Source organism: Xiphophorus couchianus, chromosome 9 (genome assembly GCF_001444195.1).
Source record: "Xiphophorus couchianus chromosome 9, X_couchianus-1.0, whole genome shotgun sequence".
Classification (NCBI taxonomy): domain Eukaryota; kingdom Metazoa; phylum Chordata; class Actinopteri; order Cyprinodontiformes; family Poeciliidae; genus Xiphophorus; species Xiphophorus couchianus.
The window spans coordinates 21,895,522-21,910,664 of record NC_040236.1 but is presented as its reverse complement, the minus strand read 5'-3'; the positions used below and the strand labels follow the sequence as shown (position 1 = coordinate 21,910,664).

Genomic DNA, 15,143 nt, shown 5'->3' with positions numbered 1-15,143 from the left:
GCCATGGACATCAAGGTTTTTGATTTCCATCATTTATTTACGTGTCATATCAATTAAGCTCCAGAACATCATACATTTTTTGTTTGTGTTTCTTTTTAAAGTTTTGACAGTAATTGTATATTTTCTTCTTTAGAGGGGCGGTATTATGCATTTTCCAGGAACATAGTAACTTTAGTAACTTTTACATTCAGTTATTATAAAAATACTGTATTAATCAAATATGACGTAAAAGAAATGTACTTTGTAATTTAACACCTTGAAATTGTCTCTTTAAAAACTTTTGCTCTCTTTCTGAAACTCCACCTTCAGAAAGTCATCACAACATGGCCCTTTTATTAACCCTTTAACCTCTTTACTAATGTTGCACTGAGAAGTAGCTCATATGATGAGCTCAGCAGATGCTCAGTTCCACCAGGTGTTTGCTAATAGCTGCTGGCTAGTCTGAAGGAACTGAGTGGTGGAGTCGCAGAGGAAGCTTGGAAACTGCAACACTGAAGAGGAACTACATCTCGTGGGTGGTACTGAGTGTTTTTATGGTTGCCATGATAAAAGGACTTCTCAAAAAAATCTAAGTAACAGTACAGGTATGTTGCTGATGATAGAATAACATTATAACATGATGTAAAGCTCAAAAAAGTTGACTTTACATAATACTGCCTATTTAATTTATAACATTCTGAGTCTGTTAGAATCAGTGTTGATTTGCCCAATTGGGCGTCTTCTATGAGTTTCTAAGTTGGTCTGGGTTCTTCTTCTTTTTTTCTCCGAAGAGTTTTTGCGGCGCTAGTGGCTCGTATTTTTTCGACAGTAGGCAGACAAGAGGGAGGGTGAGGAGAGGGGGGAAGACATGCGGCAAAGGTCGTCAGGACCAGGAGTCGAACCCGCGACGTCCGCGTCGAGGACTAAGGCCTCCAAACGTGGGGCCACCACAGCCCCGGGGCGTGCTGCGCCACCACAGGCTCAAAGAAGAGACACTCATTGTGACATCATCAGGTGTAAGTCACCCCACCAGAGAAGGTCAGAAAATGTGTGTTCGTACACAATCAAGGCTGAAAAACCCATTCAGGGAGAGACATTTTCAAAACAAAACTACAGTAGATATATTTCTACCAGGAAGCCGTTCTTGCTTAAGGTCACTAACATGAACTATATTCTACACAGACAAAAAGACAAGGAAGCTTTTGAAGTGTATAATGTCTGTAAAAGGGATCATTTTAAAAGCGCATAGAGTTCTTCTGAACTAGCAGAACAAGAACACTCTCCTTTAATAAATACTTTGAACATCATCTGTGGAGTAAAAGAGTATTTTTCCCTCAATCTAAAGTCACGATGAACACTTTGGAATGTTTAACAGTGAAAGGTGTGCATACGTCAGCATGAAAAGTGTAGTTTCTGACTACATCAGCTTTCACGTAGCAGGAATGCACTTTACCTGAGCGCTAAATGTTTATTTCATATGACATTTTTGCAATATCGCCCACGTCTCCTAGTTAGCGTCCAGATTTCAGTGTAAACATGGTGAGTAAGGTCTGTTTGTGGTTATCTATCAATATTAACTTTTTTGTTCGTGTATCATTAAAATCACTTTGAAAGTTCAACTAAATTAAACTCAGAAAGCAGTTTATTGAACTTCATGCTAGTGTTTGCTAATCCAATTTTTGCTACCATTGCACTGTATCTGATAATGAATGAACCGGTTTACTTGAAGCAGTAATAATCAGTTTTACAAGTCTCTCTTAACATACAGTACAAATCTACTTTATGTGGAAGTGCCTCCAGTAACACACACACACACACACCCACCCACACCCACGCACACACACACACACACACACACAAAAACAACAATTATCCATTTTGAATCTTATCTGAGCCATCAGCATGCATACTGTGCTCTCTAAATCCTCTTTTCTCTGGAGGCTAAGCAGGCCTGCGGCACTCAAAACTAGCCCACAATGTTGCCACACAAAAGTTTCAATAATTGGGAAAACCTGTTTACCTGGGGGTGACTTATCGCAAGCGTGTAAGAACAGAGTTATTTCTGCAGTACGTCGTCTGGTACTGGTTCAGAACGAGCCAACAGTACTTTTTCCCTTATAAAGGCTGTTCCTCACAGAGGGAACACATGTATGAGGTGCGTGCCCAGATGTCTTGTGTAAAACAGGATTATTTAGGTTTATTGAGACTAAGAACTTTAAGTCCACGAGGACCTTGAGCATAACCTGAGCTATGAGAAGAATCTGGAGAATTTTAATTAGATCCAGGATATTTTTTTAACCAATACGGTGAACCTGTCATCAGACTGTTGGACCTTTGTTATTACATTTCCCTGAAGCGAGCTGGAAAATATGCAAAGAAGTGGGAATGCAACAGACAGAAATGTGGATTCAAGGGATGGCTTCTGTTCATAGGCTAAAATGCAGAGATGTTTGCAAACTTTATTTACTCAGTCTACCTGAATATAACACTTAGAATTACATAAAGCTGGAAAACATCATCCTCCAGCTTTTCTAGATCATCATAAATCAAAGAGGAAAAGCCTCAAACATTTTAAAACAAATTCATTTCATGACAGCATACTAAATCAAACTCATTTTAACTCTTATCTGAGAGACACTAAAAGAATGCATAGGTCCAACCTTCGCTTAATTCATCCCATCCTGTCATTCCGACAGGCTCCTGGCTGTCATTGATAATTCACAGGAAATCCAACAAAACTCCAAGATTCCTTCCCTGTTCCTGGTACCGCTAGCTATACTCCTCAGGCTGAACTTCAACCAAATGCTACAAATGCCAAAGCTTCAACAGAAAACTCAAAAAACAGTAAAAGAGAGGAAGGTTGTGGTGTTAAAAAAACAACAACTAAAAAACGTGTGCGAAGTCTAGACATGGCCGACTCTCTTCATGAATTTATTAAAAAATGATTCACATACTGCCAGTGAGGACTATGTGAGAAAAGGTATGAGGGACTTAAATTACGCAATGGGATTCTAACACTGTACACCACCTGGGACACACCATTCCAACTGTAAAACATGGTGTTGGTAGCGTCCTACTGCAGGGATGAGTGTGTTCAGGAGGCAGAGTTAAGCTAGTCATAGTTTAAAGGATGAAGCTAAATACAGGACAATCCTGGAGAAAAATCTTTCAGAGGCCACAAAAACCAGAAACAATGACAATGTGAAAACCTTCCATGATTATTTGTGAAAAAATAAATACCGTTTGCTACCATTTCAACTTAATGCACTAATTTGTGACGTATTAAAACATAAAATTCCAACAAAATGCACAGAATTTCATACCTGTAAATGCGCCGATCCACTTTTTTCACTTCAGATACCAATACAGACATCTGTAGCGGCCAATACCGATACAATAAAATGTTTTTTGTTCCTTTTTTTTTAAATACAGACATAAATGTATCAAATTACAAATTTATTTGGCAACTCTGTACTAGTGCAGCACATATAAATACGCCAATAGCTTCACTAATTTTAATCTGATCAGCCAGTGCAATTAGGTGTATAGCAGCCAATATAAAATAAATAATAAAGAAACTGTCAAAATAATCTGGAACAAACCTTCTTTCAAATGGTTCAGAAAGTGTAACTAGAAATTCTAAATAGTATGTAAAATAAATAAAGCGTAACATTATTGAGATGAAAAAGCATACCCTGCCCTAACCCTATACCTAAAAAGACTAAATAGACATGCATTAATGTATCTAACACATTGTTAGCGATACCCGATCTACAATTTTTTTTCAATATTGGGACCGATACAGATATTTATATCCGATCGGTGGTCCTCTACTTATACATCGAAGAAAGCAGAAAGGATGTGAATACTTTTACAAGAACTGCATCAGAACATGGAAAAAAAATGAACCTTATCATCTGATGCAAAAAGGTTGACTTCTGTCAGCTCTTGGAGCTTAGCTGTATCGCTCAGAGACCAAACATTAACAATTACGTTGAGTCTGAATTCAACCACTAAGCTGCAGTCAATAATTGACCTCCACCTTTCACTGCTACCTGCCTCCACTTATACTTATAAACCTGCAAAAAGTTTAAAAAGTCTAAGCTTAAAAACACATTTAATCATGTTGCAAAAGACCAACACAAAACCTGAGTATACGTATGCTGGAGTTTTACTCATCTGTAATGAACTTTAGACCCCTTTGCAGCAATGCAGATATGACACACACACACACACACACACACACACACACACACACACAAAAACTCAAGAGAACCAGTAGCTCATGACTAACAGTTGCTGGTATTTTTCTGTGTCAAATTAACAAGCAAGGTCTTTCGTAGTAAATCATTACACGCGCAGCAGAGAAGTGAGGCCACATGAGGTTTCTGAGGAAGTCTCCCTCTCAGCGGCGCTGCGCACATTCTGCAGCCAAACACAGCGATTTAACAAGGTGACGACATACAGCAGTGACAAACTGCAGCCTCTGCTTCGCTTTATGTTTATGAGGTTTTCTTCCACAAATCACACATGACAAGTGTCGCCCAGACCTACTCCAACAGAGACGTCCAAATACATGAATGAATGAAAAAGACAAGGTGAGATCACGATGTTCAGCTTTTAAATTCAAAAGTTCAAACATCAAGTTTCAAACCATGATTATTTCCCCCTTTGTGTTTTCTTTTTCATTACAAAAATGTCTGGACTTCTGCATAAGCAACCACTGTGTTAGTTGATGAGGTGTGACCTCCAGGTTACAGGCTGATATTACACTTCACTCCTACGGTTATAAACAACTTGTTCACATCAGAGATCCCATTAGACAAGACAGAGAGCTCTGTGTTCATCATATTAAAATTAGTCATCCTCATCTCTGCCATGCACTTTCACATTTCAGTTCACTGTCCATGTGTGACACGGGGAAAACACTCTGCTCGTCGCATACAGTCAGCTATAAAGAAATAATCACATTCAGAGTTTTGTAACAAAAGTGTCTTGCAAAAGCATTCCTACTCCTTTGGGATTTTATGTGATGGAGCAATACAAAGTAATACATAGCTAAAGTAGAAAAAAATGATAGTTTTCTACATTTTACAAATAGAAACTGTATAAAGACTACTGGAGTATTCAGTAGCTGGTCATAAAATCCGATTAGATTTTTTTTACAATGGTGTCATACAGATAACGAATACAACAAAATTCAAAGAAGAAGAAACATTTTTCCAACAAAGTTTTATTTCAATACAAAACACAGTGTTTATCAAATAGCAGAAACAAAATAACCTTAGAATAATGAAGCTTGTGCACAAGCAAGAAGTCTCACTCTAATGTAAACTCCAGCTGTCTGCGTTTTGTGCATTTTTCTTTAAAATATGTTTGTTCTCCATTGGGGAGGTTACCTACACTGGATAAACTATCCAGGAATTTTACTCAACTGCGGTTCAGTAACACAACGAAAAGTATTTCGTTCTAGAAAAAAAACAAAACTCTAGTAAATATAACAAACAGTGAAGATCTAAGTAGTTACTACCCAGCTCTATTTTTAGTATTTTGCAGTGTGTTTCTACAAGATTTGTACAACTAGAGGACAAACCTTTAGCTCACTTTCTTTAAAACATAACTACTTTGGATAGAGGATGTTTAAACATTGATTTTCAAGCATTGCCACAGATTTTCAGACGTATTTATGCCTGGCTTTGACTAGGCCGACATCACCCAAAAATCCCAGAAGCAGTCTCACACCCTTTGTAGCTTCTCACAGATTTCCTTCCACGCTTGTCCTGTTTTTAGCTCTGTCCACCTTCCCACCAAATCTGACCGGTTTCCCCATCACTGTTGAAGAAACCATCCTCCACAGCATAATGCTTCCACCACCATGTTTCTCGTGGAGATGGTGTGTTTGGGGTGAAGCCCAACCGTAGTTTTCCACAAGCTACTTTTATAAAACTGTGGAGTACCTATTACTTTAGACCAACATAATATAATATAATATAATGTTAGAGCAAGACCTAGAGAAACTCCAGTTAGTTTATAAATCCAGAACAAACTTAAACAGTACCATCTACTTACCAACCCAGAACAAGAATCAAAGATGGAGAACCAACATTTAACATTTAACCAACAATAATCCAGAGAAATCATTACTAGTGATGATTTCACTAGTTTCACTAGTAATCATCAGTGAAATCATGGCTAGCAGATCTGCTATCTGCTAGCCATCTGCTAGCAGATAGCAGATGGCTATCTGCTACCCTGAGCAGATAGCCATGTTGAAATCCACCACAATGTGTACATTTGCCAATTTAAGTATTTTGGTTTTAGTCCATAAAGAGGGGAAAATTCTGACATTTTCAGCAACTGACTTGTTGCTGAAAATGTGCCAGATAAATAAAATTGCCTTACCTTACAAGATATAGCATTTTAAATAACAACCAAAAAGATTTCCGTCTCATTTACTTTAGGATGATCTTCCTCATATTCACTTTGTTCTCAGAATTGATACTTATATGACACATTTACCAATAAGGTGACCTCTAAAGGCACTTGGCCGGACATTATTTTATTTAGTAGTATGAGAATACAGTGGACTGAAGACAAATTGACGTCACATTTTAAGCCCGCACGTCTCTTTCTCTCCACTTCATAACTATCCAGTACTTTGTGTTGGGCTTTCACATAAAATCCTAAAGAAACACATTGCAGTTTGGGGTTGCAGTGTGACAAAATTTTAAAAACATCTCATAGCAATTGGCTACTTTTGCAAAGTACCACAGATGACAGTAGTTTTAACTTTCATTCGCTCTGAAATGTATAAGGCAGGGGGTGGGTGTGTGTGTTGTGGGGATTTACCTTTGTTATAAGCAGAGGCTCCCGATGCTCCAGCCCTCCTCTGAGCGTAAACCCCCACGGTGCGCCTCCCGACAGAAACACATGCACCGGCCTCCAGCTCTCTGCATCTCTCGTCCTGTGATCCAGATCTGCAGATTTCTGCGACGCATGCCAAAAACTCTCTGCTTCCGGATAACGAGTGGCTCCCTCGGCATCCATTATACTGTTTACCAAAAAAAGAAAAAGGAAAGAAAGAACAAGAACATTGAAACATGTCCACTAATCAGACACAGATCACATAACTCAAAGCAGTTCTAGTACAAATACTACAAACTGGTGTTTACCAAAGGAACAGGGTTTAAGAGGTTTATTTTCTGACCCAGCCTCCAGTCTCTGTTTACTGTTGTGCCTCAGCTTCAGTGTTGTGTTGATTAAAACCAGCTACAAATTTTGAAGCGTTTCACTCGACGTCAAGAGGCTGACAGTAAAACACAAGAGTCGCCGCAATCATTTTAGATAAACCGATGAAAAATCTCAAGCATTGTGTCTTTAATTACCTATATAAATCACGCTTTCTTTATATACACATGTTGCACTTCCATCTTCTCCTCCATTATTTCCCAATTTGCAATGACTGCTTTAGGCAGGATTTTGTTTTTGTTATTCCTATGCCCACACAGTAAATGGATAAAAGCTGGGTTATGGAAAGTCTCTGTAATGGACAAAAATGCCATTTAACTGAAGTCTTCAAATAATATCAAAACATGTCATTATGTTCCAGTATGCTATACGGTTTTAATTCGGTTAGAAATCAAGTTGTGTACTGAACTGCATCCCAAGCAGAGGTTTCTTGGTGATTGTTTCCATAATGCAACCGTAAACCCCTAACTGTGACAAACAATGGAAAACTGATGTCACTGTTGGGTTTTACAGTGAGTTTTTATGGCAACGTGGGCATTAAAAACTGACAGGGAAATACATTTGTTAACTTCTGACAACAATTGTAACAACTTAGTCATATAAAATAGAATGTCACTTTATTGGGCCGTCAGTTTAAAAGATAAACTCATTTGCATTGTAGTAATAGGATCCTAAAAACAACAGTAAAAATGACCCCTTGGAATAATTAAAGGTAATTACATAGTCCTACATTACAATAGTTTTAAGCAAAAATACTGTTAAACAAATTCAAGATAGATACATTTTTAAAAAATACAGATAATTGAGCATAGCTGAGTATTTTTTATTTACATTAAGTTATAGAGCTATTAATCTGAAAAGAGCACGAATACATAAATTAAATAGTAACTTCCCTGGTTGAGGGGGATGATTATTTTTTGTTATTTTTATGTATAAAACGCAGTTGTGCAGGACGGATGTAAGTGTGTAGCAGTAAGTACAGAGCTGCTGTCATAGTCCAGACGCTCTGAATTAAACTTAATGCTCTTACATGAGAGAGAATTAAACACATTATCACTGTCGTCGACCGACAATGAAAAAAAACCCCAAAAAACACGCTCGGCTAGACGAATAAATAAAGTTACACCGACCTACTTGTTTACCAAAGAAAGCCTTATACAAAAAAGTACAAGCTCTGCCAAAAGGTAAACTTCCCTTTTCGCAAGTTGTGTTTGCGAAAATATTATTCCCAAACTCTCAGCGATACGACTGGACTTACCTGGGAATTCAACTTATGGATAAACCGGGGCGAACAGGAGAGCTTCGTCGGGTGGCAGGCAGCTATATCCCAGCTTTACCTCCTTACACATACTTCATCTTCTCCAACAGTTTATGCGACCAAACGACCTCCTCGGTCTTCTTAATTAGACCCCGGGCGGTACTTCCAGTCGAGAATGTGTCCAGTTCGGACCGCGACAGCTCAGTCCGTCCTCTGCTTCATACACACAGTCCCACAAAGAAACGCTGACACACTTCTGAGAGTTTAAATGAGCTAAGCTAAACCTAGCTCCCATCCACGGACAACAGGGATAACCGGTGTGGCACGAGCGGCACACGCGTGCCATCTACCGTTAGTTAGTTAGTTAACAGCAGCCATTGGACAATTACAGGTGGACCTCTGGCCAGGATTGGGACGAGACACCCCCTACTGGACATCTGACGCAACAACACAACCCACTGACTATCAATGGGATTCTATTCTATTCTATTCAGAAATTATTAAAAACACTATCTTTAGGCATAAAAAGATGTCCATCTTCATCGACAACAAGCATTTAGACTTTAAAATGTGTCGTTTAAAAATGAATTAGATATAAGACATAAGAATCTAACAAAAGAAGATAAATCTACAAATCAAAGCTGAAACGTTGCATATAATAACATGTAATGGCTAAATGGGAAATAGTAGAAATAAAGAACATAACTAACGAGAGCATTTCTGAAGAAATTTAAAAGGGGAAATGTCCGGGATTGCCTTGTGCCAAAGATCCTGTCTCTCACATGGACACAAGATAATGCAAAGCGAGAGTTAATCTATTAAATGCACTGAAGATGAATAAACTAAAAACATATTTTATTGTCTTTGTGAGCTTGATACCTTGTTATGATTGTTTTAATATATTTTTCATTAAATTAAATATAATTCTTTAGAAGTTTTTAATATAGATCTTTGTGCATTTTTTGTCCAAGTTGACTTAAAAAGTGAACTATGAAAATGTGGGCCGATTGATATCTGATATTTATTACATTAACATTTCTGTGGCAGGCCCCAATACATAGTCTTGAACATGAAAAAAACTGTATAGTCTTATAAAAAAAAGAAGAAAAAAAAAAAGAAAAAGTCAATTTCATGGATGCTTTACATTCTGCTCTCAGGTTCTTTTATGTGCTCGTTTATTTTTCCTGTAGGCTACTAATAAGCTGGAATACGTTTGACCTTTTTTCCCCCCTTGCAGGCTCCATATTTAACGTTGCCAGCAAAGTTTGCAAGAAACTGACGGAAACGGCACAAACGGCACAAAGCCTCAGGGAAAGCGTGGAGGAGGGCAAACTAAACGAGTTTATAGACAAGGTGAGAGCTCGTTGTGTGTCCTTTGATTTTTGTTTGTTTGCTGTTGTTTTTTTTGTTGTTGTAATAATTGGAGGAATAACCTGTGATTTATCTCCCTGCCCTCAGACCATCCTGGGTGATTTTCAGAAAGAGCAGGACAAGTTTGTTCTTGAGAGACAAGCTAAAAACATTGGCAAGTAGCCACTTTTATCCAACAGTGGTTAGATATGATGAAATGTGTGAAGCTACATGCTAATGTAGGGTTGGACCGTATGACTGAAAAACGTATCCCGATATAAGCGTTTCATACAAGTCGATATTGATGATTATTATTATTATTTTTTTATTATTATTATTTAAATATCTTAATTACAACCAAACTGGTGGTGTAACCTTTCCTGTTTTAGCCACAGTTTTCATGCCAAGCCGTGGTTTTTTTGTGTGTGTTTAAGCAGCTATGAGGCATGATGGCAAAACCTTAAGCTGCTGCTTCAAGTTACTCAACAGGTTGTTGCCAGGTACCCAAAACTGGTTACCTAGCAGGTTGTTGCTTGGTAACTAAAGAGTGAGTGAGTTGATGCCACCAGCCTTGCTTAGCTCCCTCTTTTTTCATATGAAATCTGATAAAAGTAACTGTAGCAATGAAAGTATAAAGTAACAAAAAACTAGTAACATTAGTATCCATTTACTTACCGTCCTATTCTGTCTTGCACTGGCATCTTCAGCTTCATACTGCCAGATGGTCTGGAACAATCTTCGGTATTTTTCTGCCGTATTTCTCCACGAAGCTGAAGTTGGTTTTCGATTCCAGCTTCCGATTCGGAAAAGGTTAAAGGGCGATTCCACCTAATTTTCCACTACCTTCTGCATCTTTAATCGACTCTTGTTTAAAAACTACAACACCTAGACTCTTCAAACCTGGACTGGATTACTCCGCTCTAATAGCAGAATATTTAGATCCATTTTTGTGATTTGTGGAACTTTTATGATTTGTGAAACTTCAATAAAGGTTGATTTTACCACTTTTTTTTGCATCTAGATCATACTAGAGCTCCAGCTCCAATACTACACCACCTAGACACTTCAAACAAATTCAAATAATGACAACATAAAATAAAGTCTGCCAGAGCCACAAAAGCTTAAAAACAATAACACCGGTCCAAGGTCACCTCTCTTCATGCTCCATTCTTTTGAAGATATTTGAATATATTTCTAAACTTCATTCCCTAATGAAAAATTGGTGTTTTTCAAAATTTTTAACTCCATCAATAAAAGACGGATTGACGTTTCACACATCTTCACTGGAGTTGCTAATAAATATGGCCGTTATTGTGGCGTTTTTATTAAAAACGGCAACTGGTAGAGCCTGTATTCACAGTCGAAATAACAGAGGTATTGTTTGTAGGCGTGCCTGTGCCACCGTGGGTCGGCTATGACGAAGAGGACGTCATACAAGAGCAAATCTTAGCTCTCTCAGCTGTCAGTACCGTCATAAAACGTCAACAGTATATCGTTGTGATTTAAAAAAACAACAAAATAAAACATACAAAAAAAAAGAACTGTAACCCTGTTGTGTGATTTCAACGGACGGCAGGACAAAAGGAATTTTTTACGAAACCCTCCCGCTGGCGTGCAGTTTCACTACGACTTTGAGCAAACGTATCCCGTCGCCTTGGCAATGCTGGAGGAAGACGAGCTCCTCAGGAAGATGCGCTTCCATCTGGTCCCCAAAGAGTGAGAATGCTTCACCGGTGGCCCCCTGTTCAATATTTGTTTTATTTCAAAGAAGAAAAACAAAACATAAGAGAATGGAGTATGTTTGCTTTTCTTAATATTTTCTTGGGTTTAGGATGAAGGAGGAAGACTTCTGGAGGAATTACTTCTATCGAGTGTCTTTGATTAAACAATCGGCTCAGCTCACAACTCTGACGGCACAGCAGGACTCAGAATGCCTGGATTCTGATCAGACAGGTACAATCTGCCGTCATGTACAGCTCTTACTTTGTTTTTTAGTTTGACTGGTTAACATGTTTACCTTTTAGAACAGTGTCCAGTATCAAACGCATATTCCTTAAACTAGAATGTAAATTTTTTTACATTAAGACAAGACATTTGAGTTGTTAATTTCTAACAAATAAAATATCTGAAAAGTATGCCGTGCATCATCATAATCACATAATCACCCAAATCTCACCAAATCCGAGTAAAAGCGAAAGCAACCTTTGACAGAGGTGTTCAAAGTGTGGCCCTGGGGGGCCATTTGCGGCCTCATGGACTGATTTTTATGAGACCCACGATTGCAATTCAAGTTGCTGATGCAGGAAGATACTTTTTATTTTCAGTCAGAGTGAACTCGTTACAAGTATCAAGTCTTACAATAGAAAATGTTGACAACACAAAGTATTCAATATAACCACGTTCTGAACTCTTTGAATCTACAATAATTTACACGTCCTCTTCCAACAAAAAATGGGACTACTTTACCCGTTTAATGTAGTCTCGTTTAGTTTATTAAGTTGGTAAAACAAAAATCACAATATTTTTTTTATTGTTTTTTTTTTTTCCTTTTTTGCCCCCCAAATCATTTTGACTTGACGATTTTGGCCCATGTGACAAAACATTTGGACACCGCTGTCTTATGACGCATACCTCGACAAATAAAATTTCACATGGATATACTTTGATCTTGCAGATCTGGGTGTCTGTTAATTGTCTTTCCTAGCCGCTGAAAGGCTTTCCTCCTTTATTGCGTTTTCCTCGATCAGTGGAGAAAAGCACAACCACTTCATAACGATCCCACTGGAGCGATGCGTTCAGGGTGACGTGCAGCTAAGCTTCCCATCTGGAAAGTGATACTGTAGGTCTCATCTGGCCAGACCATTTTCTCCTACATGTTTTGTATTTTGAAAAAGCAAAAACACTCACAGTTTGATGTTGCATTTCTCCAGATGCAGTAAAACATCCGTGCTCCCCAGCTGCCCAAAAACCCACACAGACTGAGGTAATTCATAAAAATTTTTTCAAAGCATGAACACAGCCGAAGCTTTTCTTTGGAAATAACTATACGAAATACAACTTATCCCACATTTTGTTTGTGCCGGCGAAGGTCGAAGGGAAGATCTCAACCTGGCTGCCTGTGTCTGAGTTTGTGATTAATGCTTTAAAGTCGTCCACGATTGATGAGGAGGAGCTGCGCAAACGTCCGGTTTTAGACTAAACGGAACCGAAAAAACGCGGTAAATCTTTGGCTTCAACCGGAGCATGAAACATTTCTAGATGTTTTGGTTTAGAATTCAGTCATTTTGCTGCTTTTTTTCTTTCTTTCTTTCTTTCTTTTTTGTTCAGAGGTCATTCCTGAGTGGGAGAGAGAGCTGCAGGAGGAGTACGACGTGTTGGCCGATACCGAGATCCACGATGAAGCCTGGGACAGAGAGATCGAAGAGCTGCTTAACGAGGAACTGTGATAACGGCCTCACCAGCATCACCATAACGACGATCACATTAGTTGTCCTCTAAGAAGTCTAGAATTACCGTCTAACATCCTTTGTAAGGCCGTGATGCGACTATCAGAAATCCTGACCTGGTTTGGACAATAAAGCTCAGGAAGTTGTTGCCATTTCAGTTTCCTCCTTTCAACTCGAACCTGAAACCGCTTGTATTCTGATGGAGTCGCTGTGACTAATGCTGGAGACACGCTGTGAGGTGTTTTACCCAGAATTCCCTAGCTGGGCAAAAGTCAAGTAAGGACGAGTCAGCAGAATAAGCAGTATTTCAAAAGAGCTTATGTTTTATAAGCAATAATATTACTTGTTATTAATTTGGTGTTAAGAGATGAGCGTTGTTTTCTGGTAACGAACCGCCACGAAGAATAAAGATTTTTACTTTTGTGCTGAATGTCTGTTTTATAATGTATTTACCACCAATGACAAAAAACGTAACTTTTCTGCAAAATTCACCAACTGCACAACTCTTAAGTAGTGTAAGATAAGCAGTATTTCAAAAGAGCAGAAGAAATCTTATGGTTTTTGAACAATATTTGTTGTTAATCTGTTTCTAAGAGATGACCGCGTTTTATGGTAACCGAGTGCCACGAAGCGAACATCTGATTTTTACTTTTGCAAAATTTACCAACTGTAAATTTCTTGTGTCTAAGCAGATAAGTAGTATTTCAAAAGAACTTATGTTTTTAAAACAATAATATGACTTGTTATTAATTTGGTGTTAAGAGATGACCGTTTTTTTCTGGTAATGAACTGCCACGAAGTATAAATCAGACTTTTATATTTGTGTTGCACATCTGTTTTATAATATATTTACCACCAATGACAAAAAATAAAAAAACATTTTCACTTTTCTGCAAAATTCCCTAACTGCATAATTCTTGCTAAGTAGTATAAGACAAGTAGCATTTCAAAAGAGCAGAAGAAATCTTATGATTTTTTAACAATGACAATATTTTTTTGTTAATCTGTCGCTAAGAGATGAGTGTGTTTTCTGGTAACCAAGTGCCACAAAGTAAACGTCTGATTTTTACTTTTGCAAAATAAAAAATTAGGAGGCAGAGCGTTAACATTAGCATAAACAGTAGCAGTGCACTGCGCCCCACTAGTGCACTGCCTTGCAGAGCATTAGCAGAAGCCTTTTCCCTAAAATAAGCTTTTTAGCTATTTTTTTAAATTATTTATTGACCATGTTTAGTACACTGAATGGAGGAAGTCAATGTATTCTGGAGAACGTTGGTTCTAACGTAATACTAGTGATACCCTGCATGCCATTGGCAGCATTTAAGCTAACATTAGCATTCTGGCTAATTTTAGCTTATACACTAATTATAACATACTGAATGAAGTAAATCCATGTTACTCAACATGCTTGTGACTCTCCACATGCTATTTAGTACATTGTAGCTTACTTTGGCATTGATGCTAATTTTCAGCACCAGAACCGACAGGCACACTTTGGCAGGCCCGTTTAAATTTCTTCTGAAATTTTCTAGTCATTAGTTTATTTGCCTCTATTTGTAAAATGTATTTCCAATTGTGCAATATTGTGTTAAATGAAAAATCTGCAGACTATGCTAATTTATTTTTACGCTACTAACTAATTGACAGAGTAACCAATAGAACAATCCATCTGATGAATTTTGTAAAATAAAAAGAAATAAAAATTCCATCAACTCCTTAAATTACATTTTATTTTTTATCACTCATATAAAAGTCATCAGTAACAAAAAAAAAAACAAAAAAAATAGAGTGTGAACTTGTTCAGGACGGCATGGTTCTCCCTCATGGCAAGAAAGCATTTTCAAGTCGCTTCACACCGAGCA

At 37.9% G+C, this 15,143-nt stretch overlaps 2 protein-coding genes across 3 annotated transcripts in view; one reads left to right on the top strand and one right to left on the bottom strand.

Annotated features, from left to right (window-relative positions):
• Nucleotides 1-8,796, bottom strand: part of shroom2a (shroom family member 2a) — a 47,516-nt gene extending 38,720 nt beyond the window's left edge. Inside the window, exons 1-2 of one of the 2 annotated variants that reach the window (XM_028027250.1) lie at nucleotides 8,486-8,796; nucleotides 6,829-7,030 (exon numbers count right to left, since the gene is read on the bottom strand). In XM_028027250.1, the coding sequence (XP_027883051.1) occupies nucleotides 6,829-7,026 (198 nt within the window). In that variant the 5' untranslated portion in view covers nucleotides 7,027-7,030; nucleotides 8,486-8,796. The remainder of the gene's footprint in view (nucleotides 1-6,828; nucleotides 7,031-8,485) is intronic. The other variant, XM_028027251.1, reaches the window with a different exon arrangement.
• An 824-nt stretch (nucleotides 8,797-9,620) lies between these two features.
• On the top strand, nucleotides 9,621-13,711 carry LOC114151007 (synapse-associated protein 1). Its single transcript, XM_028027884.1, is given in 9 exon segments — nucleotides 9,621-9,642; nucleotides 9,723-9,838; nucleotides 9,944-10,010; nucleotides 11,223-11,296; nucleotides 11,412-11,551; nucleotides 11,667-11,788; nucleotides 12,766-12,818; nucleotides 12,924-13,053; nucleotides 13,163-13,711. Coding segments are annotated over 9 exon segments (843 nt in total). The 3' UTR covers nucleotides 13,282-13,711.
• Nucleotides 13,712-15,143: the final 1,432 nt, after the last annotated feature.